The following is a 19,146-nucleotide window of genomic DNA, read 5'->3' as shown; positions in this document are numbered from 1 at the left end:
TTCTCTCGTTAATAATACAGAGAGAAACTGAATATGAGACAGTAGAATGTTTAATTCATTATTATATAGACCTAAGCTATTTGGAGGGTGATTATATGGTAATTGCTCATTAGTCTTGTATATTTATTGCTGTACCTTATGTCAAGGCCAAGGGAATTGTGTAGGGTTCATTCTCTCGTTTCGAGGATCAATTTCAGACTCAATTTGTAAACGGGATGGATCAAGTTTGTCTTGACGTCAGATTCTGACAGTGCGTGTAGAAGCTCACCTCAGAAAGATTGAATTATAGACTGGAAGGTGATGATATAAAGGTCAGGCATTCAATGCATGTGTCATAACGTTGCCTGTGCTAGTCTAAAAGCGCACACTTTTGCTTACAACTTTGTTTTTTAAGGTTATAATATCTAAAACTACAATTTAAACAACATATCAGCCAAACCAATTGTGTATCATGTTCTAATGTATCGGAAAGGTGAAAGGAGAGATTTACATCAGTGCGTCATGCACATGCAGGACAACCCACGCATGTAAGATATTTCCAAACTCAAAGCGCTTTCATTGGATGCGCATAATGGACAACATTCCTAAGGACTCCATGCATGCTATCTTGCGCAAACTGGTGTCAGCGGACATTTCCTAATTTAAGGTAGTAATTGCTGGCTTTGGGTCAGTGGGGTCATTTGATAGGATATTATTTTTAATGATGTATAATCATTTCACATCAGGTAAGCTAATGAGCCACGGACAAACTCAGAACCAAAATACAAATGCCACTTCGTGAGCATTGAGGGGCCTTTAAAGGATATATAGGTACGATCACTTTAATTAGAAACAGGTATGATTGATAGTTTGCCTTTCCATAAGCGGACAACGCATAAAAACCCTTTGCCCCGGAGAGGGCACGCATTGCAAGGTTAGATAAGCGGGTCACAAGTCCCTACACTTGTGTAACTGAAAGAAACTTTCGGAAACATAGGCTACTTTCATTAGTCTCTCTCGGGACAGGTGCACTCCAGTTTTACATGATTTTTCCCTTTTCCGCTGTTTACATCTGGCTCAGTGCATGATAAAAATGTGAAATAAAGGGAAATTATAAAAAACATTACATCAAAATAATATGTTAAGGATCTCAACAGCTTCATGTGCCTGAAGTCCTAGGGTATATACGCCGAAATGTATTTGAAAGCCAATAGGCCTACATATAGAATGAAATTCAAATGTTCAACATAATTGAGATAGGCCTATGTGATGTTGTATGGGCTGTAAAGACTTACAGTTATTCTATAATCTATGTCATTTGCATTGTCCCGCAAGCTCCTCAAATTTCAAATGTAGCCCACACTGTAATGTCAACCATCATGTAGGCGTATAGATAAAACAAACTTGGTCAATACCCCTAACAGCTATTACAGGTACTGTAAAATATATTTCATTCCGTTTCATACAATTATCTGTCGTTGAATTCAAAAGCATAGCTCATTTAATCAAACGAGTGAAAAATGAATAGAAGGAGACCCATGCAGCCATAATGAGGGGACAGTCCTGCCTATTGAGGCACGGCGTGGGGAGAAAGTGCGCCAAATTTGTTTGCAGCGGATCAAGGCTCACCGCCTTCTCTGCACTTTCTTTATCTTAATTCCAACTTGAAAAGATATAATTATCTAGTTTGAACAGGACTGCTATCAAATCCTTCTTTAGGCAGGGTAGGGAAAAGCTCGAGTGGATTGCGCGCTCTGAGCCGCTCGGTGTTGCCCGAGATAGGAGTAATGAAGTTGTGGAGTCCGGAGATACAAAGGGCATTAACCTCATTAGCATGAAACCTTTTCTTCTAACTATTGTGGGACCCTTTCAGTCTTCTAATCCCCTTTTTTCAAAGCTGGGTGTGTAATAAAGCTTTTAGGGTTTTTTCAAAGCTAATGGTATTCTCTGAAGATTTTTATTGCTGTTATAGTCCATGGGCCGATTTTAAATTCCCCATACATAGTTTGTATATAACGTCCCCCCTCTTTGGAAAAGCGAATTCTCAAGCTGTGAAACAATTATAGAAACAAACACCACACCTCGCATCATAAAATGTCTTAAATTAGATGAATCGAGGCTAATGTAATATACATTATAGATTATAGCACATGGCTTAGGCTATTTTAGTTGGTTCAATTAATATTTTAACCCTGTGCATTGACTTGTTAAAGAATGTCAACAAAATAAATCAATAACCTCCACGTTCATTTTCCCACACAAGCACACTAAAATACAAATTTTGGTTATTATTTTGTTTGCGATCAAGGCAGCGTGTGTAGCCTATATGTCTGTGCAAGACAAGATTTTGAACAAAGATCCCATTTTGCGGCACATTGCAACCTTCTCTTATCGCAACGTGAGGGGTAGTCAGATTGTACTAAATTATGTCCAACCAAGCCCCTTGGATCCACGGATTAAGAGATTAAAGTGGACCACTGGGCAATGCAACCCCTTTTCCCCTCATATTACTCGCATGATAATTGCCTAAACTGATTTGCACTTTCACAAAAGATCGTAGGACTCTTTGTAGCCTGAACAGACCAGACGCTGGTCCCCCTAAATAAAACTGATTAATGCTGCCTATCAGACTGCACCATGCAAAACAACCACTTGCCACAGAAAATGTCTGTTGTTAAAACCAGCGTCTTCGTACCATCTAGACACGACTGTCATAGTTTCATGGGCGTCTTATTATGCGATTGACTTACAAAAATATCTAGGTCTTAGATGGAACCAAGATTAGTGGCCAAATTGTAAACAATGGAGAAACTCTGAAGAGCTTGTTGTGACATGATCCTCTTCAAAGATGCTCGAAAAACTGTTTTGAATCAAACCTCTGTGCTTTTAATGCTCATGTATCATATTGATAAAACTTTATTGACAAAATATTGACAATTACATACTTCTTGGAAGTATACTTTGTGTTAAAATTGTAGCAAACTTAACACAAACACAAAAGTATTTACATTCTGGTAAAAGAGGGTTTAACAGAAACATTAACTTTTAGTATCTCTGTACATGGAATACGCTCAGTGCTTGAAGATTTCTCGCCTCTACGGCTGTCAATTCTGTAATAGTCCTTCGTGGCAACTCTCATGGGAGGGTCAAGACCTGACAATGCTAGGGCCAGAATAACGGATACTTGGTAAAGCTTTAGATTAAAGGAATGTCCTGATACCTTCCTTTAAAGTACTTTATCTGTGGTATGATAAACTTTTATAAAGTTTTGAAATTAATTTTAATTATTCTTTTCTTTAAAAACACTATAACGCAGCACCGCTACTTCATACTGTTTTCACAATCACTTTAACACGAGAATTATTAATTAAAAGACTGCACACTTTGTAAAAAGGAAGAAGCACAACATCTCTGAGATTGAAAATAGAGTAAAAACAAGTTATTTTTTAGTAATGTGTCAAATTAAAACAACTACCAGAAATTCTACCATGCATTTCAAGTTTTACAAAAACAGTTTTGTATTTTGGTATCTTGAGTGGAAACTTTTAACTTTCAGAAGTGCAAATGTCCAATGTGAATTGGAGATACATTTTTGGGTGATACGTGTGAAATTGTAGTGGTGGGTTGGTGCGTGGAAGGGGTCAGGTGGACTGCGACACTGTCAATCACTTTTGCCAAGGCAATTTGATACGGATTGACAGAACCATAGTAGTGACAGCAGTGCCACCAATAGGATCTATCTCACCCTCAGCTGCCGATCTCCGTAGAATCGAAATGTGACATTGGCTTTACCCTCTCTCTGTCTTTAAACATCGTTATCCATGTCATCCTTCACGACACGCTGATGTCCCATGTTCAAACAATTTAGTCTTTCAATCGTCTGACGTGACGTCGATTTCCTCTGGACTTCCTTGTTTAGTTGCGAGTCTCCATCGGTTTATGTGATGGGTTCCCTTCTTCTTTTGCTGTGACTCCGAACCCTCCTCTTCCAACTTTTGGCGTTTGAACTTGGTTCTTCGGTTCTGAAACCACACTTTTACCTAAAGAAAATAAATACGATTTTTTTTAATAAATTCGACTTTGACAGAAACTTCCACTACCCAAGTCAATGCAAAACTAACAGAAGAAACAATTGTCTTTTGTATGGGCTATGATGTTTTTACATGGCCTAGAGTAGCCTATTATCCGGTGCAGAGTAGCTCATGCGGTAAAAGTAGGCTATATATAAAAAATACTTTTTTAAGCGTTTAAGCGTTTGGACATTTTTTATATAGCCTAGGTTAAACACACATGCCTGTAAAGGGCATGGATGTTTTGGTGGGCCTAATGTAGGTCAACAAAGTGCATAGTCTACTGTAGGCCTAAGGTAGGCAGGCTACACTTTCATTATCTACATTTGGGACAATAGACAAATAATCATTTGCATAAAGGATAATTATTTAAACGTGACAGCCTGATACCCTAACAATTGTAGAAATTCACATTTCCGAAATACATATTATATATACACAGATTCATAAATGTAGGCTATTTTATTTCAGATACGTCCAGGCTGCATAGGCCTATTGACACATTCGTCAGTCAGCTTTGCAAGTGAGGTGCATTTAATGTGCTTTCAGTCAGCTAATTGAAGTAGGTGATGGTTCATTTCTCCCTCCTACCCTTTTAAGAGGGTCCGTTCATAAAAGAACCAGCACTGACACTGGGACAATAGACATCGACTGATCCATATGCTGATAGGCTAAAACACGATCTTAATATGTCTCGGGAAATTCATTGAGTCCGCCTTATTCTTAAGTAGCATAGGGCCTAGGCTATCCCGTAGATCCCCTAAAATGGTTAACTGGTTAGTTGCCCTCCATTTTAAATGGAAACCTTCCCCCCATAACAAAGTAATTCAACCCTGCCTAAAACGAGGTTATGATCATCATGGGTTTCATCCATAAATCCTTCGGGTCAATGGTGAATGGGTCACAATTATTTTCATGCAAGTCTCTCGGAAACTACGGGTTGCAAAAATAAATACATAAATAAAATAAAAATCCTCTAGAACCAACCCATTTTACTATTTCTTTCCATATAATTATTAGCAAACACTTAGCTACAATAGACAATCCAAAACACGTCAATGTAGCCTATACTAATGGACACTGCTGAATTTGATACGCTTGTGGAATTGATAGTGTGGTCTACCCCGGGACACAAAAACAGTACTTTCACTGTTCAACCAAAAATCCAAAATATTTTTTATGAAACAAAATTGTATATTAGGGGGGCTGCATTCCGCTATAGCCTATGTGGTTTGATTATTCAGAAAGGCTTTCTGTGCATAGGCTATATTCGTGAGTTTTAGGCTACATTTTTATCTTAATTAAAGTCGAATCAATGGCCTATGTTTGGTGCAGCCTAATTTGTCTTCAATTCAAACCCATGTGGATTGACGGAGTATATGTGTTTATTATGAAGATAATATTCTTACCTGAGTTTCTGTGAGGCTAAGGCTGTGTGCAAGCTGTTTTCTTTCGGCTCCTACGACGTAATGGTTTTTTTCAAAAGCGTGCTCAAGCCGCAGAAGTTGCGAGGGTGAAAAAGCTGTCCGAATTCTTTTGGGTTTTCTGGCCAGTGCATTGTGCAATAGGAAGCTCTCCGGGCTGGTTTCGTTTCCTGAAAACGAAATTGGAATGGATTTTTATTAAAACCGCCGGATGATTTCCATTGTGAAAATAACCATATGAGCAGGTGCATTCTAGGCTATGCTTTAGCCTGGGCCACTTCTCTTTTAGGTAGGATAGAAAGTTCCAAGACAACTGACAACATCCTAATTGTTCCTATATTTTGTACAAATAACTGTGAATTAAGCACATATGTTTAAACAAAAGATAACTTATCATAGGCTAAATATAAGGTGTGCTTCAGGTTAAGTTATTGACCATCCATCAGAAGCCAACAAATTCGCCAAGGAAATGTAGGCTGACGTTTCAAAATTCGCTCACAAAACACAAGCCATCGCATTGTAGCTTAAACGCGTGAACGATAGGACATAGCCTATCAGTATTTGGTTTCAGAAGAAGCATTGCCAATGTCCCCTTAGCCTACATTTAAATCTCGTATTATTTAAAGCAATAGGCCTACAAACAAGAGGCTATGTTTACACACATTTCATTATAGGCCTAATTTATTTTATATTCTATAAAAACATCACACACACACACACACATAGCCTATATATATATATATATATATATATATATATATATATATATATATATATATATATGAGAGAGAGAGAGAGAGAGAGAGAGAGAGAGAGAGAGAGAGAGAGAGAGAAAGAGAGAGAGAGAGAGAGAGAGAGAGACTATATATATATAAATATATCCTATATATATATATATAAATATTTAGGGGAGATGTGTTGATATAAACACCAATGGGAGAAATAGAAATTAAAACTCCAATTATCGCAATTTAAATGAATTGGCTATAACTTCCCACCGCAAAGCGTTACTGAACTATAAGGATACACATGCTTCAAACGAACTATTTTGTGTAGCCTATTTTTAAGTACCTAAAACAGTCACACAATAACAGTTTATAAAATATGGTATCCTTTGGGTAGGCTATTGTGCAATTAGGCCGCGTGTTGAAAAAATGTAAAAGGTCAAACTTTCGAAAAATAAGTGAAATTGTTAGATGCTATTTTAATTCACAGTTTTAATTTACGTCAAAGCATATAGGCCTATAGCCTACGTTCTTCCTTAAATATTACAAAAAAATTAGGCTACATCGATTTTTGTCATTTGCAGGCATCCATTTCAAATGTTCATTTCTCATTTAGCAATATGAAACGAAAAACAGTCAACTCTGAATTTAATTTAAAAAATATATATGAATTATGAACACAATCTAATCGGGTGTTCAGTTTGACTTCACCTACTTTGAACTCAACGTCAATGTCGAACATTCTAATAACTGTGAAGTTTTTTATAGCCCAATAAGTGCGTAAAAGTGGAAACTAATTCTTACCTTGAAATCTGTGTCCCAAGTACCTATATCTATGTATTAGCCATGGGTAAAAGGTTGAGGGGTCCCTTTGCTGGCTGGCAAAAAGAGGGTGCGGACTATGTGAGGATGAAAGAGGGTGAGCAGCCAAAGCATGTGGTGGGGGTACTGAATGCACTGGGACAGCGGAGTTTGTAGGATGTGAAACCGCCTCAGCGAACACCAAGTCCGGATTTGAATAGACGCCCCTGCCGCTGGAATGAAAGCCGTTAAGAAATGGATTCATCTGGCCCGAGTTTGCATAGCTGAGAGCCGCTGGTCGAATGGGTTCCTCGGACCTCGACGCCGGTAGAGGATTATCCTTCGCTACCAACGATTCAATAGTGAAACACCTCTTCGGTGTAGGTTGAAACATGGTTTGGTAGTCAAAATTCCCCAGTTTAAGTTGAAGAGGTGCAGGCGTTTTCGCTAGAAAATACTCCACACCGAAGAAAGACGAAAGTTTGTCAGCAATAAATAACTCTGAAACGGATTGTAGAAAGAATAGAAGCCGAAAGTATCAACAAATCGCCATAAAGATAGCCGACTGCTCCAGACAATCCATGGATGTGATCGGTTCCTCGCCAGTTGTGCAAGCGATTTGTTAGTTCATGAGCCTAATTAGCGCTGGAGTCACATAAACAGCTTCCTCTGAAGCCTGTAATGGCATGGTGATTGGTCGCTGCTACTCGCCTTAAGGTTGAGGGAAGAGTCTTTAAGTGCGTCAATGGGAACAGGCACAGAGAGGCGGACTCGAGCAAAACGGAACGGATTCGTTCAGAACCAGATCTTCAGAACATTTAACATACTCAGCTGAACCAGTAGAAAAGCTCAAGGTACTTACGTTTGCATTTATGTCTACCGACGAGGCCTGAGGACAGTCGAAGCCCTTATTTCCCTCATGTATTTTAAAATAGCAGTATACTGCCACTTTCCTATAGGATAAGTCCGTTGAAGATTCGACTTCATAAATTAGATCTATATGGCAAATTTAGCTAGTAAATACCTTATGAAACTAATGCATTGACTAGTCATATGAATACACCGTCTGTGTGGATTTATTAATTCCACACTTGACTTTATGTACAATTTAGGCTATAGTGTTGTTTGGTTTCAGTCATTACAAAAATGATTTTTTTTAATTCTAAGCCTAATTCTAATTTTGTCTATCCGGGAGCTTTTAGTTTGGGTATTGAAATTAATTAGGCAAAATATTGATTCGTATAGGCTATACTGAATCTATTGGATGGTCGTGATGTTTATTTAATTCGCATTCAAATGTAGGCTAAGTCAATAGGCTATCATACACTATATGTATATAACATTTTACTTTAAAAGTCCCTTCGGATGCCATAGTTTCAAATGCGTTGTCTCCACTGATGAGTTTGGTCACATATAGGCTGTAGCTACATCGAAGTAGCCGATATTTTAAATAGTTCCTAATAAATAAAAGAGTTCAAATGTGTTGGTTCATTCAACAACGCCAGCCATGCTATGTCAACCAAAGAGAAACTGTAAAGGCCATATTTTTGACGACTTCAATGCTTGGATTAATATCACAAATGTTTTGCCTATGTACATTTTATTTAGCCTATGCAATAGCCCAATTTGGATTATAAACATTATCGCCTAGATTATTAGCCAAGTAAGTCTTATTACCACGTAGGCCGCAGCCTACTAGGCCTACTGTTACATTGTAACATTCTTATTTGCATTTCATATTTTCTTCCTGCATTGTTTACCTTATTATGCATCTTATTAGTTTTACAGTTGTTGTTGTTTTATAACAATTTGTAAAATTATACCACATTCACCCCAGTTGTATACAGTACACTGTAGCCCCCAAAATATTGGCTTAAGTTTAGATTAGTCAAAAGCTACTTAAGTAGCCTGAGCATTAACTGTATTACAACACATAAGGTGGTCATAACCAAGGAGAAATGTTCTATAGCAAAATATATCCTAAAACTAAAATGAATTTTAGACTACATCACATGGAATATTGAAAGTTCAACATTGTGTTACATACCCCAACATTAGTAATTGAGGCCTACTTGTAGGCCAGATTGCCTGGTAGCTTTGCCTCATGGGTACACTGTTGGACATTTGGTCTTGTTCTGTTGTTATACCGGCTAGCCTGTTTATCTTTAATATTATAGCCCATCTTATGTCAGACGTTTTATAGAGTCATAAGCTTTGCACCACGTTTGCGTCAACTGCTGCAAAATAGGCAATTATAACAATAACTTAGTAGGCTTATATAAATTATAGTAATACAAGTCTACTATAAAAATGTATTTATTGCCTACCTACTATTAATAGGTTAATAGCGGCGTCAATCGTCAATTATAACTTAAAATACTTTATCAACCTTTTCGCTAGCAAATATATTTGATTTAGGCTATTGATTTATAAGTGGATTAATGTTTGATAAAGAATATGTTTCAAATAATATTTAATTAATGTTAAGATAGGCTACACTTGTCTCAATCTGTTTTGTCTCCTTGCTCTTTGTGAGTTAGCTGCAAGATTCAGTATTGCGGCACCTATTGGTTGCTCTTTTTTGAATTATTTTACTTTAGCCTAGGCCTCGATCCTGCTAAAATATCCAGAGAAAGTGACTGGTTGATATTATTTTCAGTTATATTCTGTAAGTTTCTAAGCCGTATTTTACATTTTCATTGCAGTTTGCTGCAGTATCCTTGACACCTTTAGGGCTGTCGTGCTATCAAACCATGATGTGTTACTGACCTCTAGTGGACAAATGGCAGAAGTGCAGAAATATAGGCCCGTAACTTAGGCTGAGGGTGTTCGGACCAGTTAAAATATAACTAGGGTTAAGACGCCGATTTGCAGTTACCTACATGTTGGTACACTTTATGCGCATCGGGTCAGTATTCAAATGATGGCGTAACACTTCAAATTTATTTATTTCTCTCTATTATAATAATTTAAGTCCAGAATAGTTCTGCAATGTTGGAAATGCAACCATGAACCTAACCAAAATCAAATATTCGGTCAACATGATTTAGCAATTTCTTCAACTCAATATTATAAATATTATTTTCCCCAGAGAAAATAAAGCTATCATTAATTAAAGCCTGTGGGTTTAAATAATTAAGACTTCTGCAGATTCCTCTTTGAATTAGGTCTTCTGCCCAGTTATTTTCAGTTTAGTACCCACCACCGTCGCTGCAAACATGCCTGTGTGTGGCCCTGTGGTCGTCTGCATACATTCATTCTCAAGGCATCTAAATCTTTACCCTACACACATTTATGTGAAAATCGTTTAAATTCACACTAGTGACATTGGTGGCCTATTCTGTTCTTGTATTTGGTCTGGGATTTACAACTGAGTTGCTTATTATTAACGAATACCAGCACTCCATATTGAATACGACAATCATGGTTATAGAGAAAAATATTGATAGCTCATTGAACTACTCATTTACGATATAAATGAAACATGGGTAGCTATTGTTAACACATAGGCCATTAGCCATCAAATTAAGTATAGTTCGTTTGAAAGAAAACCAACCAGAGGATATTGTTTGAGCAAAACTTATTTATTAATAAATGCTTTATCAGTCCACATGCAACACATCGTTTCAATTGTGGTTGAATGCTTTATGATAAGAGCCATACACTGGATACTGAGTAAGACCAATTTATTACCCTAAGCATGCACATCAAAATGGAATTTAAACTACTAGTTGAAAAGGTTAGGAAGCAGCTTAAACATTACACAATATTTGGCAGTCATAGTTGATGAGATGACAGTTTTAACAATTACCAGTATCTGCTATGCCATAGTATTTATATTTAAGCTTGTGTCAATGTTTTATACCTAATAGCTGGAAATCAAGAAATACATTTGCCCTGTGTGCCATTTGGAAAAAAAGGCCAGAAAATATGTGGGCTCAACGGCGGACTGTGGTCCAGCCATCATCATCGGTCTCCTGCTTGGTACGCCGATTTTCTTTATCTTTGTCAGAACGCCAGGAACTCTTCTCTCCATCTCCTTCACGTTCCCGCTCCCTGGGTCTGGCTGGAGCCTCCTCTTTACGCTCCTCCCTCTTCTCGTCCCCAGGACGACGCCAAGAGCCTCCTGGGTTGTCAACATGCAAACCGTTAAAAGCAAAATTCTTACAGCTAGTATTTTCTACATTACAAGTTTTGCAAGAGAGCACTTTTGTCATGTGATCAGCAAGGGTAAAATAGGGCCACCTGGTGGCTGTTGCACCGCAAATCTGGTTACTCCAAGATTAGCGTGACAGACAAATAATAATGTTGTTATTTGCAATAACATGCATACATAGTTGTGAGATATTTTGTACTGTGTGGCACTTGGGTAATATGTCATAATATGCCTTCTCGGCAGAAATAAGCCACAATTAAAATCAGTTCAATACAAACTAGAAAGGAAAACAAGCATTGCTGAGAATTTTCAACCAATTTTTAAACCAGTCTCACCCTCCTCTTGTTCTCTGGGTGGGGCTCTACTTTCACGGTCATCCCTGCGGTCTATCTCGCGGCGTTCTCCGCGGCCAGCCTCTTCGCGGCGTTCTCCTCGGCCAGCCTCTTCGCGGCGTTCTCCTCGGCCAGCCTCTTCGCGGCGTTCTCCGCGGCCAGCTTCTTCACGGCGTTCTCCGCGGCCAGCTTCTTCACGGCGTTCTCCGCGGCCAGCCTCTTCGCGGCGTTCTCCGCGGCCAGCCTCTTCACGGCGTTCTCCTCGGCCAGCCTCTTCACGGCGAGAGTCCCTCCAGCTGGGTGCCTCATCAGTACCTGCCCTTCTCCAGGCTCCTCCTCCTCCTCCACCACCCTCCTCTCGGTCTCTGAAAAGAAGAATATCCAAAGACACATTCATCATTATGAGCCCTCAAACAAGTCTATGTTGTAAGGAGCAAATGCTGGTAGGAGCAAATTCTGGTTTCTTCCAGTGAGCAAGGTGGTAGTTCACCTGGGAGGAGGACGGCGCTCCTTGAAGCTCGGTCTTTCCTCTGCTTCTTCTCCAGCCTCTTCGCGGCCGCCATCACGGGGCGGGGCCCAGCTCTCCTCCCTGGCCTTCTCTCGCTCCCTCCAACCACCTGGAGCAACTGGAGCCAGAGCTACCTCTGATCCCGCACAATTCGGGTAAACATTGGGACGATGGCAACACCCATTACCAATACATGCTATGTAAAACCACACAGTTAGTATTAAGCTAGCACAAATCGCTCAATAGGTTTTCAATAAAATCAGTGAAAATGTCAATAAAGTGTTGAGAGTAAGAGGACTCATTTCATACCGGTTTTGGTAGGGGGTTTCCAGGGCTTGGCGTCCTCTCCACCAATGGGCCCATCGTCTCCTCCTCTCCTGGGACCCCAGTCGTCATCCACCCCTCGTCGGGGAGCCCTCGGCTCGTCCATGCCTCGGCGGGGACCTTTGTCGTCATCGAAGCCGCGCCTGGGGGCACGGTCCTCATCGAAGCCACGGCGGGGGCCACGGTCGTCGTCCCCTCCTCTCCTGGGGGCGCGGTCCTCATCGAAGGCCCTTCGCGGCCCGCGCTCCTCATCCAGCGCCTTGCGGACGGGACGCTCGTCCTCCATGGCGCGACGTGGGCCTTTCTCTTCGTCCACGGCGCGCCGAGGTGCTCGCTCCTCTATGGCCCGGCGGGGAACGTCTCCTCCCCTCCGGAAAGGGGCCTCCTTGTCCTCTTTGTCGTTTTCCTCTCGGCCTTCCTGTCTCCACTCCCTGCATTGAGGTTGCCAATCACAGTCAGGTGAGAGGCTTAGGCCTGTGCATTTATGTATCAGAACAATTCACTGTAACGCTAGTATCACTAATAGCTAATCAGCAGTTACATTCATTCCACATTATATGAATGAAGAGAGCAAGCATTTTTACCTCCCCGCCAGGATATTCCTATTTGTGAAATGGGTATTACAGCCACTCTGACAAACACAACTAGTGCAATTGCTGCATCAAAAACACGAGCAGGTCAGAATGCTTTGCAAGATAAAAATCCCACACCTATCAGGGACAGGTCGTCGCCACTCGGATTCACCCTCTGTGCGCTTCCTCCATCCACCACTTCCTCCTCCTCCTCCTCCTCCGCCTCCCTCCTCCTTCTCTTCTCTTGCCCATTCCTGAAGGAGAGAAGAAAAAAAGAAGAAGATATTTTACATCTAGATTACAAATACAGTTCAGGTGTAGCAAACAAGCCGCTGGCAGGGGGGAGATGTACCTTGGCTGGTTTCTCTTCAGGGGCTCTCCTCTCCTCGTCGCGACGGCGCTCGCGCTCCTCGATCTCCTGCTGGCGTGCACGCTGCTTCCTCTCCTGCTCCTCCAGCTTGCGGAGGCGTTCCTGGTACTCCCTCTCCTCCTCCTCGCGCTGCTCCTGCTCAATGCGCTCGGCCTCCTCGCGCTCTGCGGGACAATACGAGCTCAGTCAAGTGGCACGAACCAACAGCGAATGTGTGAGTAAGCGTACATGCAATCCTATACAAACTAATACATAACATAGCCCCAGATATCATGCAAAGTTCCATTCAATGGCCCACTATTCAGTACCTTTTTTGAGCTGCTCCTCATGGATGCGCTGGGCATCCTCCTCTTTCTGGCGGTAGAAAGTATTGCGGCGGTCTTCCTTGCGTTGTTTCTTCCTCTCCTCCATGCGCTTCTTCCTCTCCTCCACCAAGCGCTCCTGGAACTGCGCTAGTTTTTCCTTGAAAGAGAAAAGAGCGACGGAATTGAAAACGGCTCGCCGCCTTACCTCAAGCATCTGGGGCTTTCAACAACGACAACAAACTGCATGCGAGGCTATCGCGCATTTACCTCGTAGATGAAGCTGCGGGCAGCTGTTATCTTGGACACAAAATTCTCCTTGTCCTCCATCATCCTGGACATCCTCTGCTTGTGCTCCAGAGCCTTCTCACGCTCCACCTTCATGTTGCTGATCTACAATTTAGACAGGGACCCACAAACCTGGACATCAGCATTTACCGTGGTCATGGATTGAGTTTAGTTTGTTGGGTTCCCAGTGTTTCCTTACCCTGTCCTCCTCCTGGAGCTCCCATAACTCCATGTCCTTGATGCGCTGCTCATCATAGGCCTTCTTGATCAGAGGTATCTCCTCTAGACGCTTGGCTCTCTCAAAGTAGTCAATCTGAAAAGACCCAGCCACGTGTCAGAACGGTCGGTGCTTTACGGATAAGGTTTTTACTGGACCGTCGATGCGTTTTCCCCCGATTTTCTGTTGAGTTCACGTCCTCACCTTTTTCTCCTGGTTCTTCAACCGCTCCTGCAGCTCTTTCTTTTCCTTCTCCAGCTGCTCCACCTGCTTGGCCATGATGAAGTCTGGGTCCAGCTCCTCCAGGTCCTGTGGAAATGAAAAGAAAATGTTAAACACCCCCCCTCTTCCGTCTCCATTTTTTTTTATCATGACCCATTTCAGCACCGCGTGAACCGTTCGGAGCGTCCTACCTCGATGTCGATGTCTTTGAAGGCTTTGGCTCCCAGCTCCGTCTTCTTGATCTGCTCCAGCCTCTCGCGCACTGTCTTCTTCTTGATCTGCTCGTGCTCCTGCATGATGCGCTCCTTCTCCCTCTCCTTGGCCTCCTGGCGCAGGCGCTCCTCCTCCGCCTTACGCACCTTCTGCAGCTCCGCCTCCCGCTGCTCCAGCTCCTCCTTCTCCCGCTGGATGTTGAGGCTCTCCAGGCGCTCCTTGCGCTCCTCGATGGTCTGCCGGCGGGCCAGAATGCGCTGGTGCTCCTTGCGAGCGTTCTTCAGGTAGGCCGCAATGGCTTGCTGGCTCTGCTCCTCACGTTCTTGCTGCAAATGATTGGAAAGACTCGATTACACTTGTGCATCAAGGGTGGAGGGGTACGGGTATTCTTGAGCCAAATCCAGTAGAGATAAGTTCATTAGAGGAGGTTTAACTCTCAACAGTGTATATGGGTGTGTGCAGGGCCAGCCCCAGTCTTTATGGGGCCTTTAGCAGAATTGAGGGGGCCCCTCGGTGATGCAGAGGGGCGTAAATTAAAAAAATAAATAAAGCTAATTTCATGTGCTCTTGGGGGCCCTCTGGTGGCCACAGGGGCCCTAAGCAGCCGCTTAGTTTGTCTGCCTTTGGCCAGCTGTGCGTAAACTCAATGATATGTGCTCACCAAGATGGAGGCAGGCTTGATGACCTGGATGGCCTTGGCCAGGGAGGAGGACATGGCAGTCAGCTGGTTCCTGATCTGCTCTGAGGGCATGTTCTGCAGGAAAGGACCCACTGGAGAGTCTTCTTTGGTTGAGTAGTTCAGGTCGGAACCAAAGCTCAAGGTTCGAGAGGTGTGGTCAATGCGAACCTACGGGGAAATTGTCTTCTAATAAATATGCAGTTTGCCATAGATCGAAAATGTATATTAATGTTGTATTTGAACGGTGGAAATATTGACTTTGTATATTGTAACAGTAAAATGATTCCCATATTGACTACCAGTTGTATCCATGTGTATGACTATCATTGTAATGTAATTCCATCTCCAAGACTGTACCTGCAGGTCGCAGTGTCGGGCAGCATCCACAATGGAGCGCTCCAACTGGAATGCATCCACAAAGGGAACCAGGGAAGCCAGGCGGCTGAACTCAATGCTCTGGTAGATTTGAGCGACCTACAATATGAAAAAATACAAATAAGGCACGGTCACTCTTATGCTCATGTTAAGCACCTTCACAACCCAATAACACTCACTCAATAAAGAACCAAACATTACCTGCTGCAGGAGCCTGAGGATGGTGTTGCCCTGGAGGTGAGGTACATACTGCTGAAGATCAGACTCCTTCTCAGCCTGGTCTCTCACCCAGTTCAGCACCTTTAGTTTAACGCATAAAAATGTCAATACCACAAAGTAAGAAATTACAGTGTTTAATTAATGTGTCATAATATTGTAACTGTCCAAAAACCATAGTCCATTCATTACCTTAGTCACTCTCCCACTCAGCTTCAGTGGATGGAATTCCACCTCCAGCCAATTGTACACCTCCTTCACCTCAGGTACAATGTACTGCATCAGATTGAATCTCACCTGGAAGTAAACGCCACAATATAAACCACCCATTAATAAAGACAAGAAAACAGCAACTGGTAGTCCATGTTTTTTCAAGCTAATATTAAAGTCTAACTGTTTTATCAACTATGCCAAAGTCACATATGAAACGCAGCAGACAGGTGTTGCTTTGTATTATCAAAAGAAACCAAGTCTTATGGTACCCTATGGCAGTTAAGTCCTGAACATATTTTAATTATGATTATAGGCCACGGCTGCTCACAAACTGAATGCATGACACCAATTTCAATAATCAACATCATGATAATGTGCATTATCATGAAGAGCACAAATGGACTACCATATCATTGATGAGGCTCTGTCGAGTTGGTGGTGACTGCAGGCCCAGAAGGGTGGCCAGCCTGCGGTGCTTCTCAACTATAATGCCATCCATGTCCAAAAGGCGGGCAATGTCCGTGCGCTCCGGGGTGATTGGGATGGAAAGGGTGGCAAGAAGGACTCTGGTGGACATCCTTGGGAAGGAAGAGAGAGTTATAGCGGGCGGATCTACATCAGTAGACATACAACACAAAACCGTTGCTGTTCATCTGGACAATCCTGGCATACCTCTGCATCTCCTCCTGAGTAAGATTCTTGCGCATCTCTCGGGAAAGGTGATAAAGGCGGTGAAGGGTGCAGGCATGGAACAGAGCATTTCCAGACTTCCAGAACACAGTGGACACCTTGTTGTAGTAGTTGGCCATCAGCTGGGGTTTAGGAGGCTTCTTCGACAGGGCAAACAGCCCGTGGATGTCTTCCACTGCCTTGAAAGCTTCCTATAGTAAGAGGAAAATGTGAGTTATTAGACAAACAAGACTCGACATCTTTGACAAATGCTGGCACGTGTTCATTGCTATCATTACAGGGAACATTACTGTAACAATAGAGGACCAAGGTTCCTGCACTATGTCCAGACCTGCCAGAGCTCCATGCTGATGGCACTGTCCAGCTGCACCAAGCGGGTCTCCAGGTGCATGGACTGGCTTTCGGGGTTGTTGAGGTTGATGGCTGTGCTCTGGTTGTGGTGGCGCTGGATCTGTCCCAGGTGCATACGCAGGTTGTCACACAGCTTACGGAACTCAGCCTTGCGAGTGTACTGCAGACAGAACTTGAAAGCTGTAGAGTACATACAGAGACGTACATGAAGGGTTTATTACAGTGAATTAATAATTTAAAGGGCAATTTTTTTTTTTCTACTTTGAAATTGTATGTCCCTTTTTTCACTCCACAACTTACATTGTCAGTTTAATTTAAGTAAAAAACTTAAATTCAAACATTGTTATTTTGTTTAAAAAAGGCATGCTATATTGCTAGATATTAACACAAGCTGTGACCAAGAATCTCAGTACAAAGTGTTCTTACCTTGCTGGGCAATGTCATGGTAGAGACGCTCCACCTTGGAGTTGTTCCTCAGCAGGTCCAGGCATTGGCGGTAAGACTCCCAGAGGAACTTCACCCACGGCGTGAGCAGCAGACGGTCGGTACGATCCTGAGTGTCCTCACCACTCACAGCGCTCAGAAGCACACTGACGATACACACCAGAGAAACGCATTGTGTTAACACTACACAGTGTCACACAACGGCCCGGGACTGAGCTGATACGTAAGTGTTTTACAACGTCACCGCCATCACTGGCAACAGTTTGTGTGACAAATAGTTAAGGTAATACACTTGAATCAGTACTAATACATGGAAAAGTCTGGTCTTATGTGACAATTGAGTTATCGGTGATTAGTCATCCTTTATCTGTATGCACCTCTCGGGTGTCTGGATGTTATCTAGATCCTCAATGTCCAGAACCATCTGCTGAGACTCCCCCTTAGCTGTCTCTGTCTTCTCCTCTGCCAGCTTCAGGTAGGCACGAACCACATCCTCAAGGGATTTGATGTTCACCTGCAGCCCAAAATATTATTGTTGAGGTTCTGCTCAAAGAATTAAAGAGTACATAACCTTGCATTTCTGGTGAGTTTTCACTGACCTGCTGGCAGATGTTTTTATACTGGTAGAGCCCCTCCTTTGCCAGGTGGCTCTTGCGCAGATCCACGCAGAGCTCCAGGTACTTGAGCATGATCGGCTCGTGGATTTTTTGCCATGTTCGATGTTTCTTGCTCTTGATGACATCGTACAAAACATCCAAAGCTGGCTGCTTCTTACCAACCTCCAAAAACTCTGTAAATACACTGGCATTATTATAAAGACCAACATCGCCAAGTTTAACAATTAAATAACATAATTAGATTAACAAACATCAGTTCACATACCATATGGTCTATAACAGCAGTCAGAAGTAATATCAGTCTGCCAGTTTACTTTTCAGTTTTACAAGTCAGGACATGAAGGTTAACTGACGGCTATTTTATTTTTCTGACTTAGCGTTAGATAAACCAGCAGTTTGAGCTGACAATGTAACATTTGCTAACGTTAGCTTGCGAGCAAGATGGCAGCCAACTACCGGTAAGCTAGCTAGCTGGCAACTAAATACACTTGTTCTCATATCGTCATTCATCAGAAACAGTCGTCTTGACAGTTTATTTGTCTATGCCTTTCGCAACAACCTTAAGATATGTATTCTACTCAGGCTTTTAGTCACCAAGATATAGTAATAATGCAGTCTTAATTATTTTCGGTGGGAGAAAGGGATGGACAGTCAAGGCGTGGATGGCTTTTCTAGTTAGCTAAATTAATCTGTACCAATGGAGCAGCAGTGCAACATGGCTTCCCCGCCATGCTAGCTAGCTACATCCTGGCACGAGCCTTCCAACAATGCATGTCAGGTAGGCTAACTGGCTAAGTTGACGTGTCTAAAGTAACGTCCTTCAACTTACCGTTTGCTCGTTTAAGAGCATTCTCCGGTCGTTGAAAATATGCCGGCATGTTTATGACTTGATCACAGACACAGTGCTGGGTTGACTTAGGTGAATTTGACTTATTTCACCAGTCCATCCGCGCCAGGCATTCACCCGTTCCGACAAGCTCCTGGGAAAGGACTGCCTCGTGAGCGGCCTACATCCGTGGTGGACTTCCGGTATGCGTTGGGGGAGCTAGATGTATATA

General features: G+C 42.4%; 2 protein-coding genes across 2 annotated transcripts; both read right to left on the bottom strand.

The window, feature by feature from the left end:
• Positions 1-2,868: 2,868 nt before the first annotated feature.
• emx2 (empty spiracles homeobox 2) lies at positions 2,869-7,704 on the bottom strand. The gene is made up of 3 exons (XM_047029400.1): positions 7,003-7,704; positions 5,459-5,643; positions 2,869-4,019 (listed from the first exon to the last, which is right to left on the bottom strand). Exons 1-3 carry the CDS (start codon positions 7,391-7,393, stop codon positions 3,852-3,854), a joined length of 744 nt encoding a protein of 247 aa, XP_046885356.1. The 5' UTR covers positions 7,394-7,704; the 3' UTR covers positions 2,869-3,851.
• Positions 7,705-10,562: 2,858 nt separating this feature from the next.
• eif3s10 (eukaryotic translation initiation factor 3, subunit 10 (theta)) lies at positions 10,563-19,087 on the bottom strand. The gene is made up of 22 exons (XM_047029920.1): positions 18,918-19,087; positions 18,071-18,261; positions 17,849-17,985; positions 17,454-17,617; positions 17,008-17,207; positions 16,659-16,867; positions 16,393-16,564; positions 15,966-16,070; positions 15,759-15,857; positions 15,540-15,656; positions 15,165-15,350; positions 14,482-14,829; positions 14,273-14,377; positions 14,051-14,164; positions 13,834-13,956; positions 13,570-13,723; positions 13,244-13,425; positions 13,030-13,145; positions 12,305-12,750; positions 11,978-12,131; positions 11,491-11,852; positions 10,563-11,125 (listed from the first exon to the last, which is right to left on the bottom strand). The coding sequence occupies exons 1-22, from the start codon at positions 18,964-18,966 to the stop codon at positions 10,938-10,940; spliced, it is 3,921 nt and encodes a 1,306-aa protein (XP_046885876.1). The 5' UTR covers positions 18,967-19,087; the 3' UTR covers positions 10,563-10,937.
• Positions 19,088-19,146: the final 59 nt, after the last annotated feature.

Source organism: Hypomesus transpacificus, chromosome 11, assembly GCF_021917145.1.
Source record: "Hypomesus transpacificus isolate Combined female chromosome 11, fHypTra1, whole genome shotgun sequence".
NCBI classification, from domain to species: domain Eukaryota; kingdom Metazoa; phylum Chordata; class Actinopteri; order Osmeriformes; family Osmeridae; genus Hypomesus; species Hypomesus transpacificus.
Note: the sequence above shows the minus strand (reverse complement) of the source record. Positions and strands in the feature narration are given on the sequence as shown.

Coding starts and splice junctions, on each gene's coding strand:
- emx2 (XM_047029400.1), bottom strand. CDS start 7,393: ATGTTTCAACCTACACCGAAGAGGTGTTTCACTATTGAATCGTTGGTA. Junction 5,644..7,002: donor CTTGGGACACAGATTTCAAG/GTAAGAATTAGT, acceptor TTTCGTTTTCAG/GAAACGAAACCAGCCCGGAG. Junction 4,020..5,458: donor TTAGCCTCACAGAAACTCAG/GTAAGAATATTA, acceptor TATTTTCTTTAG/GTAAAAGTGTGGTTTCAGAA.
- eif3s10 (XM_047029920.1), bottom strand. CDS start 18,966: ATGCCGGCATATTTTCAACGACCGGAGAATGCTCTTAAACGAGCAAAC. Junction 16,565..16,658: donor ACTCAGGAGGAGATGCAGAG/GTATGCCAGGAT, acceptor TTCCTTCCCAAG/GATGTCCACCAGAGTCCTTC. Junction 13,426..13,569: donor TGAGGAGCAGCTCAAAAAAG/GTACTGAATAGT, acceptor ATTGTCCCGCAG/AGCGCGAGGAGGCCGAGCGC.